The sequence below is a fragment of the Mus musculus genome, chromosome 6 (assembly GCF_000001635.26).
Source record: "Mus musculus strain C57BL/6J chromosome 6, GRCm38.p6 C57BL/6J".
In the NCBI taxonomy this organism is placed as follows: Eukaryota; Metazoa; Chordata; class Mammalia; order Rodentia; family Muridae; genus Mus; species Mus musculus.
In genome coordinates, this window is record NC_000072.6 from 36,508,561 (window position 1) to 36,529,082 (window position 20,522).

Sequence of the window (20,522 nt, forward strand, 5' to 3'; positions counted from 1 at the left end):
GGAAGGGAGGTGTTCTCATTGTGGGCAACAAGGCTATAGGTTATGCTATTTGAGGACATTCACCTCTTAGGGAAATGTAAGGAATGCTACTCTTACCATCTGTCAGCACCAGATAGAGCCTAGAACTTAGGTGAAGTGTAGCCTAAGAACTTCCAGGGCCTAAAGCTGTGCTGGAGTCAGAAGTTTCTCACTGCTGTGGAGAACAGGAAACAAAAGCCGGGAGGCTAAATCCCATCTGAAAAGTGAGGGGGCCAGAAGTTTACCATCACAGGCACCCGTGCTTTTCTTGAATTTTAAACCAACACTACTGTTTAAAAACAAATTAATCTGTGTGAGAAAAGAAGAGGCAGTGTGGGTGGACAGTGGATCTCCTGTCAATCTCCTTGAATTCTTGAAGAAGACACCATCTTGCATTACTAAGCATTTTGTTTATTTTTATTTTGAACTGGTTTGAAAATAAAAACCTCTCTTAGATCACTGTCTCTAGAGTCTTAAATTAAAATAAGAAAAATGTGCCTATACATAAATACATACACAGACACACAAACTTAGACACACTCACATACACATACACAGATATGAATGCACACACATGCACATACACATGCAGAAATACACACATACACAGAGACACACAGACACACATGCACACATACACACACTACACACTAATGTATGTGCACATATACACAGAAATGCACACACACACACACACACACACACACACACACACACAAACACATACACAGCATTGCAGGAGGAGAACCAAGAAGGACCTAGCTACAGGCTAGTTATGAGAGAGAAGTGAATGATTCACACATAATGAAAGGCAGCAGGGAGGTGCCTAGATCTCTTCCTGCTGCTTTATCTAGCAATAGCAAGCCCTAAAATTAAAGGAAAATCCTCAAGTCAATAATCCGGTCATTTGAGACTGAGTCTTATTTTACAGCATATGTTTATTTAATCCAGTCATTAAATTGGCCTCTGAAAACTATTGATTACCTATATTCTCCCCCTTTGTGTGTTTATTTCCTTTTCATTGTATAGCCTAGACATGGAAAGTATTTTCCATCCTTAAGAACGTTGCATAGGATTTTCCATCCTTTAGGAAGTTATTGGTGGTCAAACAGAAGCATTTAGTTTGTCTTATGTAGGATATGCAACCAACAGAAAATGTTTTCTGACAACCTAATACAGTGTTTGTTTTGATCATACAAGAAGGGGTCTATTTATAGGTAATAGAGGAAGTAATAACTAGCCAATTATGCTTGCACAATCTTGGGTAATAAATGGGGATAACCTCAATTTAAGAGATTTTGACCTAATTAAATCATTTATTAAATGGAACAAATAGACGAGCTATTAAATTTACCAGAGTCTAGGAAAATCGATAGTAAACTATCTAAACAAAAGGAAACTATCAAAACATTTCAAACAGGTTCATAGCAGAGTTGCAATGTTAAAAACTGAGAAATAATTCTCTTTATAGTCAATCACAGCCAATTTCTAAGCTTTGAGTCTCTAATGCTTTGGGCATGGACTGGAGTTTGAACCCCTGGTAGACATTATTACATAGGATTTTCTTGGACTCCATAAAAGGCTAATGACCTTAAACAATGAGAAGATTTTTCCAAGAAGAAGTTCAGGATGTTATAATTTCTGAATGGACCCAAGTATCCTTACTACAATTTGGGGTTATAGAAGTATTACTGCAGCTTTTTTCCAAAGTAGAGTTAGTAGGGTCAGGTCAGGCCATGGTTTTGAACAAGAGAAGTGATGGGCTCTGCAAGGAAGATACATTAGTAAGAATTAAAATTCAGACAAGACCCTGCTAATGACATAGCCTTGTTACCAGTTTTCTAAATGGCACATCTTATTACAGTGTCTCACTTTAAGTAGCCTTCCCTACCATGGGAAACCCAAGTTCCCTTTTTTTATAGTTCTCTGCCTAAGTAATAGCAGCCCCTGGGGCGGGGGGATTCTTCTTACACCTCCTATTCCTAAACACCTAAACCCCATGGCATCCATTCTTATCCTGGTCCCTTCCCTTCTACTGTGAGTTTAAATCCAGGCTACCTGCAAATTCCATTCTCTTTGGTTTCTGTAAGCTCCTGTCCAAGCAGTGCTATTAATTCTACAGCTTCACTCCAGATTTTCAGATTTTTTTTTCAAAATTTATCTTTAAGTTTTAGAAAGCACCTAAACCAAATTTTTACGTGATTTAATACATTGAACTTTCAATTAATTTGTACTGTCCTCAGACCTTGCAGAAACTAGCCAAATAGTATACTGCTCTATCTACACCCTTATCCCTAAATCAAAGATTTTAAAAGGTTTCACTTAACCCACTCCAAATTCTCTTTTGCTGCTTTGTTTGAAGCTTAAAAACAGATTAAAAAAAAGATTTACATATCTGTACTTTACTGAGAATAATTCATAATTTTCCACATCATTTAACCTCAGCATATAAAAGTATTGTTTGGGTTCTAAAAACCCATTGAATCTTATAAAGTAACTCCTTCAGGGTTTGTTTGTCAGAAGGTGTGTGCAGTTCATAGAATGAATAAAAGAGTCGGTTACTTCAGTGACTCTCAAATCTTTATTTTCATGCATGTTTTGGGAATTTTAGGGTATACTAGTATTGGGACACGCATCTCACTGCCCCTGCCTCACACTGTGCCTGTTAGGGGGTATTTCTATAACCTAGCTAGCTACTTAGCTAGGGACCACTCACTGTGACTTACCAGCTTAGATCTTGTTTAAAGAGGTCAGCCTAGTGTGCATTTTTTATTTAACTGATGATACCTAAAAGAATAAAAGGAGAAGTACTGAGTAAAGCAGGTCAAATTGTCAATTCGTGGCTTTACAATGGGCGTTGAAAGCAACCCAACAAGGGGAAAGCCGGAGGCAAGCTCCTCGCAAGTTATATCCCTAAATATATAGGCAGAACAGAGCCAGGGAGGTTTGAGAATAAAGAGCAGCAGCTATGGCATGGTATACCTTTGTCCCAAACCAAGCCAACCCAAATTCAGCAAAACAGTGGACGAACTCAGGGGTTGAGGGAAGGGAAAATGATTCTTCTTATGGGCTATGGGCCACGGGTAGGCTTCCCAAGCTTCCGTTGATGGCCCCACACCCTTGCACATATGGGCAGCATTAAAAGAATCTAGTGGTTTATAAATAAATGAATGTTGGAATTTTGATGGGGATTGCATTGAATCTGTAGATTGCTTTTGGTAAGACAGCCATTTTTACTATATTGATCCTGCCAATCCATGAGCATGAGAGATCTTTCCATCTTCTGAGATCTTCTTTAATTTCTTTCTTCAGAGACTTGAAGTTCTTATCATACAGATCTTTCACTTCCTTAGAGTCACGCCAAGATATTTTATATTATTTGTGACTATTATGAAGGGTGTTGTTTCCCTAATTTCTTTCTCAGCCTAGGGGACTTTTGGGATAGCATTTGAAATGTAAATGAATAAAATACCTAATTAAAAAATAAACAAATAAATAAATGGATAGAAAAGAAAGGAAAGGAAGGAAGGAAGAAAGGAAGGAAGGAAGGAAGGAAGGAAGGAAGGAAGGAAGGAAGGAAGGAAGGAAGGAAGGAAGGAAGGAAGGAGAGTATGTGTGGAATAAGAATGAGAGGAGTAAGAAAAACAATGTGTGTATAATCAGACTTCAATCTATAAGCCTATGCAGTTCTAAATAGGATAAAAATGAGATGACCCACCATTGAATCTATCTTGAGAGCATTTTGGGTGAATATTCCCACTTTACTGGCCATTCATGAATCATACATGAAGACAGACTGAGTTTAAGTGGGTGCTGTCTTTGTCAAGGTATAGCTGCTGATGGTGGAAATTCTTAGTTCACAATAGCTATTGGTGCTGGATCTGTAACCCTTCTCTTGCTAGTGGAACTCAGCTGCAATCTAGCTGCACTTTATATGCTCCAGTACAGGGGAATGCCAGGGCCAAAAAATGGGAATGGGTGGGTAAGGAAGTGGGGCGGGGGGAGGGTATGGGGGACTTTTGGGATAGCATTCTAAATGTAATTGAGGAAAATACGTAATAATAAAAAATATTTAAAAATAAAATAAAACGAGGACTCAGATGGAAAAAAAATCAATAGGCTATGCTTCTTGTCCTTAGAGTATTGCCATTTAATGCTTTAAAAGCATTATATCATAAACAATGCGAAGTTTCTTATAATGATCCTGGAAGAATAACATGGACACAGATATCTGGCAAAGGTGTCTGTAGAGTGGCTTTAAACAGTCAATGGCACCTCATGCAAGCCACATAAACTATGGATAGGGTAGACAGTGAATGGACATTGAAGACAAAGACTTGTGTCTTCATCCAACTGGACTGACTACAGAAATATGAGAAAGAGAAGTCCTAAGACTGCCCTCCTCTCCCAAACCACTATCACTAGTAAGGATGTTCTTTATTCCTGATACAAGGTATTTCCCTTCAGTGAGTAAAACTGACAACTGGAATGATTTTTGAAGAGTTCTTTAATTGAAAATAGCACCTCCAATGACTGTTAACTATGATTTCTGAGTTAATTTATCCTTATTCATAAATCATATCCTGAGCATCATAATTTTAATATTTTCTTAATTTGTAGTTGAAAACTGCTGGGGAAGGTAGAACAATTCTTCATTGGTGATATGGCCAAAGCAAGCTTTTAGTATTGAGTTCAATCAAAATGTGCAAGGGGCTAAATTTTATTTCTTACTCCATCAGAAAGATTAACTTCTCTAGAGAACACTCTTTTGAAATAAAATATAAGTTAAAGATTATCAAATAATCTTTCTTGGATCTACAGGTATGATTTTAAAAAGAGATTCACTGTCATAGCCTCCAGACATCTTGCTTAAGAATATATTAGTTACATTAGTTACCAATATTCACATCCTAAGAAAGATGATACCAGCATAGGAACCTAGATGCTTGACATGAAAGTGGATTTTTTAAAAATATGACATTGAATAGAAGTGTATGAGAGAATAAGAAATTGATTTTACTCATGAAAAATTATTCAAATTGTTTTCTTATGTTTGGGGAACAGTACAAACTGGGATCTTCATTCTTTTATGTTACTTCTTGTTGTGCTATATTTGCCTATGAGAACCACCTTTTAAATTATAATCAATTCAATCATAATGACTACTTAATGAGTACCTGCATGGAGCCTACTGCATTATGTTCTGTGAAAAATCTGTGAATGGTACATTTATTTACTATATATCTATTAGACCAATTAGATAAGAAAAAAAAAGGTTTCAACAGATCACTTGCCCAATCCCCTCCCCCCAAAAATGAGATAGGCTTCTTTTTTAGGGTTTGCTAAGCTAAAGCTTTAAGTATCCCATCCACAAACACATCACAGCTATCCATAAATAGAAGTTGCAGGAGAGTTGTGTCACCCTAACAAAGTGAACAGCTAACCCTTTCTGGCACCTCCCATAGCTGGATAAGCAGAACCTTTGCTATTGTCTCCCTTAAAAGTAAAGGTGCACTAAAGCCATGGCGTTCTTCATGTTGGGGTGCTGCTTACAGAAGACCAGCTGTGTGGCCTGAAAGTTCCCTTTCTGTAGCAGGCTGTCATGTTGTACCAATCCTTCCTCAGAAGATTCCCTCTCTGATAGCCTTTATAGGAACAGAAAACCCACCCTTGCTTTCCAACTCAGAGAATACTTATCATGTAAACACATCATACATGCATTTACACAGTGGTTGGGCAAAGATTCAGGGGCCAAATCCCCTAGCTTATTCCCTACCATCTTGAGATGTGCCACAGATTAAGTAATTACAAACTTTATATATATATATATATATATATATATGTCAAGCTAAGCATATTTCAGTCTCATCTCAGTAAACAACTCATACTAAACCTGGTCTACCGATAAGATGCCGCAGTTAAAAGCTTGCTTTCTACCAGTCTTGAACATTAGTTCTCACCTATTTGCCATCCTATATTGGGTGATCTTTCCTTGTCATGCATTGTTTATGAATGAATGGAAATTGTACTTCAGTGCCTATACGTGACTTGCTCAAAGTTTGGTTTGTTTGTTTGTTTGTTCGTTTGTTTGGTCTCGCTATGTAACTCTGGATGGCCAATAACTCCTTATGTTAGTGAGGCTGGTTTTGAAATCACAGAGATCTGCCTGCCTTTGCCTCCTGTATGGTGAAACTAAAGGCATGTACAATTATCCCTTTCATAAACTGCTCAAATTTCAGCAAGCATTTGCTACATGGCATGAAGAAGGTGACTGCAAACCAGTTGTGTCTGGCCTACTTCCAAGCCCAGATGGTGCAGTTCAAGAAAACAAGTGTCATTTCTGTCATATTTTTCACACTGGGCTCAGTTACCACCAAACTTGTCTCTTAGGGAAAGGTGTAGGTTACTGCTCTGTGTTGATGAGTACAAAGTTTGGGCTTCCAGAAAGACGTGAAGTCAAAGAGTGTTTGGAAAAAATGGAGGTGAAAGAGTTGTGGGTTCAACTCAATGAGAGACCTCTTGCTTAGTATGCACAGGGCCCTGCCTTCAATCCCCAGAACTGTGAAAATTAGTAAAACCAACAGAGTCTGCATGCAAAAAAGAAACACTTACATATTTAAGTGATTTTTAAACTGAAGTCAAAGGAAAGGGAAGGGCATCAGAGAAAAAGGAGAAGGAGCACCAGAGGATGGCGCATTCTATTATACACTTTTATTGCTGTGGTTGCCCAAGGTTGTAAACAAGAAATGGTTTTATTTCAAGCACTTAGGAGCTTGCTCTGGTTTCAGACACAAACTTCTTTCTTTCCAACTTGCTTTCTATTGGGACTCTAAATTAGTGCTTCAGAGACACGAATCTTTGCTGACTCAAGTCAGTTTTTCGTGTCCCCTCATCTGAATTGCTATTCCATCATTTAGTGAAAATTTTAATCTTCTCAATGCTCTTGGACTTCAAGTTTTAGTGAGATAACGCTGTGGTCATTTCTCAGAGTTCTAGAAATAGGCTGCAATCAGGCTCTGGGGAAACAATCATTCTGTGTTTGGATTAGAAACAATAAAAATAGTTGCTGCCCATCACTTTGTATACTTCATTACTATTGGATTTTTATAGCCCCATTGACTCTGGTATGAATCATAAGGCTATGAGGCAGGTGTTATTTGTGTCACTGAAGAGTGGGAAGTCTCACAAGTTGGATCTTTTGGAGGTGAATTCAACTCTCTGGGCTCCACACAGCCAGAGCAATCTCTATTCTAGAGATGTTAGCCAGAAGAGAGATGATACCTATCTGCTGTACATTTCTGTGCCTCAAATGATAGTAACCATTAAAGCCATGCCTATAAAACAAAATCTACTCATTTGCATTTTCCATAGAAAAGCACTTTTTTTTTTTTATTCTAGAAAGAGCAATGTATTACATTGATGGGTAAGGTTTTTTTTTTTTTTTTTTCCTTCATGGGCCATGTACACTGAGACAGACCCATAATAAATATACTCCTAAGTAAACTGAGTGTCTTAATCTCTATCCAGTTATTTTCAAACTGTGCTGCCTGAATTTTCCATATACTCGGAGGGAATTTCACTTGTGTGTGAATTACTTACTCTGGGCACAACTCCTGATCCCATTTATTCTCATCCTAGTTGCCATGGTCCTCCAGGGCAACATAAACATTTCACACTACTCACAAATGCAGCTCCCTCTTACCTCCCATCAGGTGTGTCCTTCAGCTACAACCCAAAGTAACATGGTGGCACATGCTCTCCTCATCTCCCAATGGAAGGCATATACACCCTGGAAAATTCTCCCTATAGGGGACACTGTTTGGTTTTGCTCAGCTTCTTGAGAGCAGCAGCTTTCATTCCAGAATTTTCTATCAGGGTTATAACAAGCCTCAATTCCTCTGCAAATTTGATTCGCATTTTTAATTCACAGCAATGAATTAACTAATTTAGTGCTATTAAACTAGCAGCCTGCCAACTTCAGGGGCTGGGGGAATGAACACCACAAGAACAAAATTTAAAAAGCCAGCTACACAGTTCCTGCTTCTTAAAAACAGAGAGAAAGACACAGATACAGCTGTGAAATCACAGGCAGCTCTGTGGCCCGTGGTCCATTTTCTCTTTTGTTTCACGGGGTTGCCTCTGATTGGATGTTTGATCGGGGTTCTCAGTGTAATACATGTCTCATGCTGTAGCTCTAGGCCCATGCATTTTACTATAAAGGAGTTGCACTTTCTCCAAAAGGAGAAAACCCAGGCAAAACGTAAGCCTACAGCCCTCATGCTCCTCAGAGTGCTGTTGAATTCAGTGCAGGAGTCAGTGTGCTTCCTGACTCACAGAGATATGATTTTAAAGCTTAAAAACCAAGCTGAGCATGGTGGTGCATGCCTTTAATCACAGCTCTTTGGAAGCAGAGGCAGATGAGTCTCTATGAGTTCAAGGCCAGCCTGGTCTATAAAGCAAATCCAGGACAGATAGGGCTCTGTTCCACAGAGAAACCCTGTCTCGGTAAACCAAACCAACCAAGCAAACCACAATAACAATGATGACATTAACAACGAATGTCCGATAACAAACGTAAGCATTCTCTGGTTTCAATGGGCTTATGCGTATCCAGACCCCCTTTCCACTGTGTCAGGAGGAACACCGTGTGAATAATAACTAAAACGTGAGCTGCGAGAGGTGGGAAAGCTCAGATCCTAGTGAAATCGTGGCTACCACTCTTTTCCCTGTTAGTCATGGCACTTTTCTAGGGTAAGTGGTGTTTACATTGTGTTTTGAAGAAGGAAACGGCAGTGTGGCTGACATGGACTGGAAGCTTGTCCCAGAATCACTAAGAATAGTATTACGTTTGACAGGCAGCCAAAACAGCCAGCATGTTTACCCTGCAGTAGGCTTGTGCATAATCCTGATGTTTTTCACATTGAGAGAATTCATGAATTCTATGTGCACTGACTGGAGAATCAGAGTGCTGTTTCAGCTACATTCACTCTCCTGCCATTGGCTGTTTTGTTGGTGGTGGTGGTAATGTGTTTTGCTTGTTTTGTTTTTTAACATCTCTATGATAATACCCATGGATCTAAAAGGAACAGCTTGAAACTATAGTATGTTTTCAGTGTGGAATTTTTTTTTAATTCAAAATATTATATAATGCATCGCTGGCAAAGTCTACCATTTTGAACGACAGTTTCCTAAATGAGAAAAACTCACATTTCTTCGAGAATATTTTCGACACATTTTATTTTAAATAACATGTCAAGTCTGTGTGGGTAAATGAGTGTGTGATTCTTCTTACTGTTTTCTGAACCTTCACACACTGAAATCAAAGTCATAGAGCAGTGGCTTAACACCACTATCGTGTTCTTTTTTTTTCACTTTTTTTTTATTAGATATTTTCTTCCTTTACATTTCAAATGCTATCCTGAAAGTCCCCTATACCCTCCTCCCGCCCTGCTCCCCAACCTACCCACTCCTGCTTCCTGGCCCTGGCATTCCCCTGTACCGAGGCATATGATCTTCACAAGACCAAGGGCCTCTCCTCCCATTGATGGCCGTTCTTTACTGAGAAAAATATGGTGGCCCAGAGTCCTGCAAGGATGAGTCTGGCATCATGAAGGAGAGGGAGGAAACAGTGGGAAAGGGATGAGCAGAGGGTATTTAGGGAAGTGGTCCCAGAGATCCACCATGCTTATTTTGCTCCATTTTGGCCAACCTTCCTCCTAAAGCCTTAGCCTTGGCGATTGGCCCCACATCTGTCCAGCCTTGTAGGTAGCAGGTGAGTCTCGTCAGCTTCCTCTGTCTCTCCTAGATTAGAAATCCCCTGTGGAAGAGAACATGCCCTATTTTCTTTGGGTTTCCATCATTCTCTGCTTCCACCCCCACAGCCTGTGACACCATTTGAGGATCTGCTCCTCCCAGGGCTTCAGAAGGTATTTTGGAACAAAGAGAAACAGGGCCTTTGCTCCTCCCTGTGGCCATTCCCACTGCACCTGCAGCTGCAGTTAGATGCAGGAGCTGGTGAGGAAGGACAGAAGGATGGGCACCCACTCTGACTCACAATGTCTTGGTTCAAAGGGAAATCAGATTGAAGGGGGTTGGGGGGTGGGGAGCAGAAATGTGTTCCATGTCTGTGTGACCAAAAGTTAACAATACATAAGAGAGAAACAAACCATGTGACCATTGATTGCATCAATATCAAACTGTGTAAACAGAATGCTTCTCACAGAACAAGGGCTTTGCTCCCTAACACTTCTTGGAATAAATGTTTCCTCAGCTCTTCTTTGCCTTTTAAAAAAACAAAACAAAACAAAACAAAAAAACAAAAACAAAACAAAACAAAAACAATACTTATTTGGTCTCTAACAGTTCTGGTGGGAGAAAGTGTACTTAGCATCAGTACCAATGCTATTCATTAATTAGTGGGATTAAGTAAGTATTGCAAAGACCTAAAGCAGATTTTGGATTATCTTCTACAATTCATGTTACGAAGTAAAAGTTGCATTTTAATATCATTTAGCAGATTAACAGACAGAGTATATGTTGATAAATAACACAAAACATCGAAATGAATAAGCTTCATTTCCATTTTAATCAATGATAACACAGGTAAAAATACTGTATCTCATTCTTAAGACAAAAAAATTAACTTTTTCATATTATCACCCACTAATCCTTTGGTGGGAGAAACCTTGTCTCCATGCCATTCTGATACTTTTTCTATTGCCCTGCTAAGTCAACCTTATAATTTTTATATTTTCTACAATAGAATTTTGGGTTGAAAGTCTTATGTATACTATAACATTGTTAAGACAAAATTTTAAGCATCTTGGAACATACTATGATATTTATCCCTCATATATACTAAACATACATACATTGTACATACATTGTACTCTCCTACCCGGCTCTCAAACCCATGACCTCTCCTTCTGTAATTATTATTGTTTATCTCTCTCCTGAATGCCTTTAATGTTGCTTGTATGTTCGTGTGTTTAGGGGTGAACACATATGACTGAATCAGGGCTTCAGAAAACACATCCTCCCTCTATCAGCAGTCCACAGATTAAGTTTCCCTGACTTTCTTTTTATTCATCTAAAATGCTTGATAGTGTGCAGTTTCCATGTCAAGGTGGGACGTCATAGAAATAATGAAATTACAGATGTCAGGTAAACCTGAAGACAAATACAATACAGAGGGACCTCTCAAAGCCACTGGCCAATGTCAACTTTACAAATGGAACATCTGGAATAACACTTCTTAGGGTCATAAGAATCATAGGAAATAGCATGTAAAAATTTGTAGTGCTTAGCCTGCTCGCATGTTGATCAATTCATGTAGCACATTCTACCTGGACACAGCTTTGTAAGTGCTTCCACATACACCTCTGGAGTTCTGCTCTACCCAAGCATAAGTCCCATCTGTATTATCTAATTAGCCCTCACAGTCTACTACATATCAGAATTTTAATTTTCTCCATAACAATTAAAAAACTTGGTGTTAATATTTAGAACTCTAGTGACACTGAGTGAATGCTGTTGTGTGATACACTGGCTATGCACGTGTGTGTTTACATGTGTGTGCGTTTGTACATGCATGTTCCTGTAGGTGTACATACATATATGGACATATGCCTGTGTATGTGTGCATGTGTGTGTGTGTGTATGTGTGTGTATGTGCATGTGTGTGTGTGTATGTGTGTGTGTGTGCATGTGTGTGTGTGTATATGTGTGTGTTCCTTTGTCATGGAAACCTGAGTCTTTCACATGCTAAGAAGGCACTCTAGCACTGATGTTTCTCTGCCTCCATTTACACCCCTCCCACACACATTTTGTAAAGATCGATTTTAGAAAAATGTTTAGAACTATAAACTCCACATTTTTTCCTGTGTTGGGCTCTACACAGCTTTAATATTGATATCTCCCCCCAGAGATACAGTCCTTGTCCATACGTAATGTGCAAACTTTTGTATTAATCAAGGACCCAACTTGATATCTGAATACCAGGCTTACTCTGACAGGTCACTGGTGTTTGCACATGGTTTCAGCCAAAGGGGGTATTTTTTAGATAAAGGATGGTTATTCATTTGTAACAGAGTCTGCATAGAGTGCCACTGATTTGAATCTTAAGTAATTTTACTCTTTGATTCTGAAGAGTAATTATGCTCAAAATACACTGAATGACCTTGTGATGATTTTTTTATAACACTATTGTTGACAATTTGCTATCATTGATAGTGAGAATTTACTACTTTCACTACTTTATTCATCCCACATCTTCCCACTCATACATAGCTCTGACACACATTGATACATTCTTTTCTGTTAACTATTATGAAAGGTTAAGAGAGGTGATCAATTTACATCTGCTTTGCAGATTTAAATATTAATAGCACATGTTTCATCCGTAGCCTTTATAGACTATCACTCAGGGGCATAATATCACTTCAATCCTTGCTACAACTCTAAAAGAAAAAAAGAGAGAGTTTGAGATAAAGGAAAGTACATTTCATAGAATTTTAGCCACAAACCCAGAACTACGTAGCTAATGCATGGTGTGAGATAGACTCTCAAAGTAGTTTTAATTTGCATTTCTCTGGCTAAGGATGTTCAACACTTTCTTTCCAGATATTTAGTATCCATTTGTATTTCTTCCATGTGAACTATTGATTAGGAGATTTAGGGCCTTGAGTGTTCACATTATGTGTATGTGTGTGTGTGTGTGTGTGTGTGTGTGCGTGTGTGTGAGCTACTAGTCTGTCTAATGCATAGTTGTGGGCCTCAAGTTCTAAAACCCAGTTGAAGCCAGTGCCTCCCCCCTAACTCCACCCTTCCAATCTAGTACATACTTCTTCATAGTACATACTCAAACTTGATGAAGAAAACATAGAACGGTGTATGTTCCTCTCTGCTATGTATACAAAGAAACTAGGTGAAGACAAGTTGTTCTCATGCTTCCAAAATACTCCCAGGACCTTGATTTAAACTAAAGTGTACAATACTACATAACACATTTATCATACGAACATGAGTGCTTTGAAGTTCATCTCCATTGTGAGCATCTTCTTCATTTGTGATCTAATCGTATTTGCTTTAGTGACCCCAGAAAATTGGAGAAAAGAAGTGATGAGAAAGTGGTGGAAGCCAGCTACTATCTCATAAAAGAACAACAGCCCCCACATAATCAGCACATCCTGTTGGAAAAGAGGATGTCCCTGCTTCAAATACTTGTCCTAGCTTCTAAATGGCATGTTTCCCATTGTCACACCAGTACTGTCACAGACTAGCAGGGTATCTCTAAAAATTCCTGAGTTGCAATCGTCACTATAGTTCACATCTCATAGAGTTTTCAGTGTTCAGTCCGGATAAGGATCCCAGATTCAGTAAACTATCTGCCTTGACTGGCAACCTCTCTATATAGGACGTCATTGTGGTGCTCCTCAGGAATCTCTCATTAAGTGCAGCCCCACAAAACAAAAGGGAGGCCAAGGAAGATTATCTTAAAACAAAACAAAACAAAACAAAATAAAACAATAGAAAGGCCTTTGGTAAAGTGCTGATTTTAGCTATAAATTATTACTCACTGTCCTAGCAATAAGTTCCTTAAACTCTTATTATCTCAGCTTTCTTCTTTCTGCAAGGGTAGTGATATAATATATTACAAAGACTTTCTATAGCCCTTAATACTTACTGAGAAAATGTGTATCCAAGAGACCTAAGGCTGCATATTCTTTTATGATTTTTTATTGAAAAATAACTCATAGTATTTGTAAAGAAAAGGAAAGAAAAGAATTGTAGCCTGCCTATCCACTGACTTAAAAGTGATTCTAGATTACTTTCTGCAACTTTTTGGTCTATAGCTTCCTTTTCAGCACAATGAAAGATCTGTCAAAGAATAGTAAAACAATAGATTTAATAATGGCTTGAAACAAAGAAAACATTTAGAAAATTGTTTTCATATAATCATATCAGTCTTACCAATAGTAAATGATAGTTCTTTTATAAGGTATGGAATTTTAGAAATTGTACTGTCAAGAGAAGATGGACTACAATTGTAAAACAAAATTGAGAAAAACAAATTTACTTTGGTTGGGTGCATTGGTTAGTACTTTGTCTTTCTTATCGTTACCTTCATTAATTTTAATAAGGAAAAGGCTCAGTCTGCCATAAAGGTGTTACTGACTATAAAACTCACACATTCAATTTTGTCTTCTGTTTTCATATTTTATTTCTCCCGGATTTATTATTTCTTTCAAATCCAGAAGTTTATAGTTGTTTTTAAAAATTTTAACTATGTACTTGGTTTAGTCATTTCAACTCATAAAGATATGGTGATATAAGCAAGCAGGCAGATACACAGACACTCGTGTCTGTATATGGAGACACTCATTGTGTAATTGAATCATGAATTCATCATCAGCCATTAAGCCATTTCAATCTTCCATCTATAGTCTTTGCCTCTTGGGTGGTCAGATCTGTTACAGTATATATTCAGGACACAGAAAAGGGACTGGGAAGTTTTCCAAAAGGAAGAAAATTTATGTGTTTCAACACAATATTTATATTACATTTGTTAACTTCATTCTATTTCCCTGCAGGTTTAAATGTTTCTTTGGCCACTTGACTACTGAACACAAAATGAATAACTCAACTAACTCCTCGAACAATGGTTTGGCTATTACCAGTCCTTACAAGACATTTGAAGTGGTATTTATTGTCCTTGTGGCTGGATCCCTCAGTCTGGTGACCATCATTGGGAACATTCTAGTCATGGTTTCCATTAAAGTCAACCGCCACCTTCAGACTGTCAACAATTACTTCTTGTTCAGCCTGGCCTGTGCTGACCTCATCATAGGTGTTTTCTCCATGAACTTGTATACCCTCTACACTGTGATTGGCTACTGGCCTTTGGGACCTGTAGTGTGCGACCTTTGGCTAGCCTTGGACTATGTTGTCAGCAATGCCTCCGTTATGAATCTTCTCATCATCAGCTTTGATAGATACTTCTGTGTCACAAAACCTCTAACCTACCCAGTTAAGCGGACCACAAAAATGGCAGGCATGATGATTGCAGCTGCGTGGGTTCTTTCCTTCATCCTCTGGGCCCCAGCCATTCTCTTCTGGCAGTTCATCGTAGGGGTAAGGACTGTGGAAGACGGGGAGTGCTACATTCAGTTCTTTTCCAACGCTGCCGTCACCTTTGGCACTGCCATTGCGGCTTTCTATCTGCCTGTCATCATCATGACTGTGCTCTATTGGCACATATCCCGGGCGAGCAAGAGCAGAATAAAGAAAGAAAAGAAGGAACCAGTGGCCAACCAAGACCCGGTGTCTCCGAGTCTAGTGCAAGGAAGAATTGTAAAGCCAAACAACAACAACATGCCTGGTGGTGATGGTGGCCTGGAGCACAACAAGATCCAGAATGGCAAGGCTCCGCGGGACGGTGGGACTGAAAACTGCGTTCAGGGGGAGGAGAAAGAAAGCTCCAACGACTCCACGTCTGTCAGTGCCGTGGCCTCCAACATGAGAGATGATGAGATAACCCAGGATGAAAACACGGTTTCCACTTCCCTGGGCCACTCCAAAGATGACAACTCTAGGCAGACATGCATCAAAATTGTCACCAAGACCCAAAAGGGTGACGCATGCACACCAACAAGTACCACAGTAGAACTAGTGGGATCGTCAGGTCAGAATGGTGATGAAAAGCAGAACATTGTAGCCCGCAAAATTGTGAAGATGACCAAGCAGCCTGCCAAAAAGAAGCCTCCTCCATCCCGGGAAAAGAAAGTGACCAGGACAATCTTGGCTATCCTGTTGGCTTTCATCATCACGTGGGCGCCATACAATGTCATGGTGCTCATCAATACCTTCTGTGCACCCTGCATCCCCAATACAGTGTGGACAATTGGCTACTGGCTCTGTTACATTAATAGCACCATCAACCCTGCCTGCTATGCACTTTGTAACGCCACCTTCAAAAAGACTTTTAAGCACCTCCTTATGTGTCATTACAAGAACATAGGCGCTACAAGGTAAAAGACCTTTTCAAAAGAAGAAATGTGGTCGAGTGTGTCTTGGGGAAGAACAGGGACAAGAAAGCTGTGTTTATAGTGATCTGCCCTTGCACTTTACAATCTTACTACAACGTGCAATTAAGGGGTTTTAGAGAGACACTCTTATTGTACCTATGCTCCAGTTTGAAAAATAAATAAATAAATAACCTTCACCGTATAAACCCTGTCCGTTTAGGCGCACCGAGACAATGAAAGAGACACGCTGAAATTGCAGATCTAAGGAACAATCTCTACTGCCTCCTGCTCTCTTGGGAGAAGGGCTTCAGAATCTACAATTTCATGTCTCTGCACAAGAAGAGTAACCTTGTTAGTTTGTTGTTTCTTTCTGTTATTCCCCCGCGTGGTGATGAGAAAGAAATGGCGCATTACATGCTAACACGGAGACCTAAACACAAAGAAGCAGGCACTATACAATGAGAGATAAGAAGAAAGAAAATCTAATAGGATGCAGAGATGGTATGGAGAGCCCCGAACATATTCCCGGCAATGCTGTGCGCTGATCTGAAGGGTTTTAATGGAATCACTGTTCATTTCTCCTCTCTTCCTTTCCCATCATGAAAAGCAAGAAAACAAAACAGCAAAAGCCCAACTAGGCCATACTATTTTTTTCTACTATTTTTGTAGTTCCTGGTTTTATATTGTATATGGATAGTATCTGCAGGACTTCTAAATCTGGCCAGAGTCACCCATGAAAATGGACACTCTGCCACTCCCCACTGTGTCGATGTACTCTTTGATGGTGTACAACCTGTAAGGATTTCACTCACTTGAGTTCCTTTGTGTGGAAAATTTTTACCCATGTGACTTCTCAACTAATCCATTTTAACAATGTAGTCTGCCTAAGACATAAATATGCTTGGGAAACCAAAGTCATTTAAACTTAATTTTTAATCACATTAGAAAAATGGTCATTCTAGCTGGAGAAAGTTCACTGAGGCAAGATGAAGTTTGAGATGAGAAGACAGAAGGTCAGAAGGGCGATCTGTTTGAACTTGAACCTGCCTGACCTGTGTGCACAATGTTAATGTGTACAACATGAACTCCTGACTTTGTCAGCAGGAATATGATGTTGGTTTTCTCATTTGGAGTCTCAATTAGTTTACTGTGTCAACCCCAAGAGGAAAAGACCTTATATTCAATGTCTGTTAGCAGATGGTACTCAAATTATATTCAAATGAAGTTTTCTATAATCATACTAAGACATGGGGTGGGGAAATGGGTCATGCAAAAATATTTACTAATACTACCTGTTTCATGTTCTTCCAGTTGTCGTCAAATCTCTGTAAGATTATATTGCTTCAAATTTCACTAATCAGGAGAGTTATATTAATCTTTGTGGCTTGAATATAATGAAAAAACCAAACAGAGTCAAGATATGCCTGCATAATCTGATGGAAGAATACATGTGATTCTGGACATGCCATTTCCCACAGTCTAATATAACCACAACTAGCTGTCACAAAAAATGATTATTAAAGGGTAACACTAAACATATAATGTGAGTATAGAAAATCCACACTTGACACTCTAAAATAAATGCAGAATTACACCAATCTACATGAACTAGTTAGATTTTTGTCTTCATATAATTTCTTCCATTATGTTATGGTATTTCAATCAGATTTTCTAAGTGTGGGCCTAGTAGATAGGAATTAAAGTTATAAATTCTGTTATAAAGTTCAGATTTTCACTGTGTGCTCTGATTCCTCCTCCGCCATTCCATGAGTATTGCAAGGCAGGTTCAACAGCGTGTAGTCCTCAGAGCTACCAGAGTTCTTTTGTCTGACTGCATGTCAGGAACATCTCAGCAAGTGGGTGATAAAGGATAGGACAGCAGCAACAGCAACATTGTAAGCTAGCAAGAAGCAAGTTGCTAACAATATATGTATTTATTCTTTAGGAACAGAACTTACTGTTTGAGTAATTTCAGTTAGTTTTAACTCCAAAATCTCCTATATGTAAACATGAGTTCGGTTCAGGTTAATTTAGTCTATTAATTAGTTGATGTAGTTCCCTTAGTTCAGAATTACTAAAATGTAAATTTTGAAATTTAAGATCACATTTATTTTTGTGTTGTTTATTCAACTAATTGAGTGGAGAAAACTTCACTCCAATTGATTTCTTGCTTTCCTGTAAGAAATGTTATCAATCTGTATTATATGCTATGTGATACAGACATGGCCACCATTGGGAGGCCAGGATTCATTCTCTGTTTGCTTTAAGCCCAATCCACCATGAGCTAATCTTTGTCTTGTTCTACTGTAATCTTTCCTTGATTCTTTCTGTGCCTAGCAATTTGCCACAGCTACCACATCTTAAAAGAGAAACTGTCAAGTTCAAGAAGAAAGTGAAGGTTGTCTAACATACCATGGAAAATTTCCAAAAGAATCAGAAAAAAAAGGGGGGGACATTGGCAAGTTTGGAGGGAGAATGTATTCAATGATCATTCTTTACTGTTGCTAGTTTTGCTTTGTTTTTAATGACTCACACGCAGAGGCAATTTCTACCCTATGGATACTTAGTGATAAGTAGGGCCATTTTGATGGTCACAACATGGAATAGGCATTTGTGTCTAATAAGAAGGAGTTTTGAATGCACAAGCTATGCTCCCCCCTCCCAATGATTTGGCTCAAAATGGCAGTGATACCAGGACTGAGAAAGACTAGTTTATATTAAGGGATCTCTGAAGATTCCTTTAATAACCCTCCATCATTTAAACAAACAAACAGAAAAGATTAATGCAGCTTGCTTTCCTGTGAGCAAAGCTCACTAACTCAGAGGCTATCATCAATTCTCCTGCATTAATTTAGATTTGAAATTTACAGATAAGAGCACAGACCACACCTATGGAAACCAGCAGCTTCCACACACCTAGAGCACTGCAGCATAACCAATGCCTGGCTATGGAATCACAGCCCCTACTTGAGAGGCTATGGCTTTGTCCGTGAACATCACTGCTTCTAGTCTGATCAGTTTCTACTGGAAGCATCATTTCTTTTCTTTTCAAATTAATGAAGAGCCCTTTAAAGAAACAGTATGACTCATCTTCTCTGCTTTCACTAGAACTGTCAGAAGCTGTCAAGCCTTTATGGTTTTTTTTTCTCCTCATAGCAATAATGTAAATATCCCAGAGTGGGATTACAAAAAGAAGATTAAGAATATAAAAAAGAGGAGCCAGCTCACTTCTAGAGTAAATAAATGATTGCCTCATGACCAAGTCATGATTATGTTAATGGCATATCCCAAGTATTGGGACAAGGTCGCCAATATAGTAAGCTACAAAGGATAAGATAAACCATGTGGCTTGATATATGGTATCCTGAATCGTACTTCCTTCTGCTTTTTGCTTACTTGATGCTGTTTGATCCAGAAGAAATGATGGCATGAGAGGGAATTAGATTTCAAAATAATACCAATAGTTATTTACCAATGCAGCCAACTTTTATTTTCTTGTATTTAGTTCATCCACTGTTGCTCCCCTTTCCAATTTGATATCTTCACCAACAACCATAACACTGGTGATACAAATAGAGTAGGAAGGCACCCCCAGCTGGATGAGACATGTATCCTCAGCATGTATATACAACGCCATGCCTTTCCATTAGGCTTCTCTTAAAAGGGTGCACGCTGTAGCATGAACTCTGTGTATATTTAATATACCTTCCAATGATATGCTGTATGCTTCATATATATATTATATAAATAAAATAAAATGTATAATAGAAATAAATATTTCTGTATGCAAATAAATATATTATACACAAAATTGTAACAGACACTCTGGCATATATGTTGCTTCTTAGGAATAAGAGTAGATTTAATGGGCAAAACCATTTTAAAAGAAGATCATATTTTGCATCGAAGGAAGAGATTTAAGAACAGCCAAACTCCTATTCACATTAATATTCAACTGATTTATCATCTTTGAGTGTCTGACACTGATTTTAGAGATCTTTTGGAGGAATAAATTAATAAATCTTGCTGGTATCAGCCCATGTGACAGACATGATTTCTTTTCCTGTGCCTGACAGGCCTTCTCCGAGATCCTTCCCAGCTGCTGTGGGCCCCACAGCTGTGTTGATCTCCTGTCTGATTGCCTGATGAGCCTGCAACTAACCCATTCTCACAGACTTGCACTCTCTTCCAAATTAACTGAGTTTTATTGAAATGAAAAATAATCACACTGGAAGAAAGGACGACCTTCAGAATGTTGTCTTTTCCTTTGACAAACGAGGTGAAAAAGGGTTCGGGCAATGTGCTTCATAAAGCATATTTTTCAGCATGGGTTCAACAATATAGCGCCCTCTCCATAGCATGCCAGAAATCTTCAATGAACTACAAAATCACAGCGTTCTCAATGAAATTATAAAATAGATGGTTTGTTTCTGATGTCTAAATTTTCTCCACAAGCAATCTATTTCCTTTCTTTATTGA

The 20,522-nt window shown here is 38.7% G+C and overlaps 1 protein-coding gene across 4 annotated transcripts in view; it reads left to right on the top strand.

The window, feature by feature from the left end:
• Chrm2 (cholinergic receptor, muscarinic 2, cardiac) overlaps positions 1-20,078 on the top strand; it is a 140,648-nt gene extending 120,570 nt beyond the window's left edge. For 3 of the 4 annotated variants that reach the window (XM_030255394.1, XM_030255393.1, XM_006506136.3), the window contains one exon: positions 14,610-20,078. In XM_030255394.1, coding sequence (XP_030111254.1) covers positions 14,650-16,050 — 1,401 coding nt within the window. In that variant the 5' untranslated portion in view covers positions 14,610-14,649 and the 3' untranslated portion in view covers positions 16,051-20,078. The remainder of the gene's footprint in view (positions 1-14,609) is intronic. The other variant, NM_203491.3, reaches the window with a different exon arrangement.
• Positions 20,079-20,522: the final 444 nt, after the last annotated feature.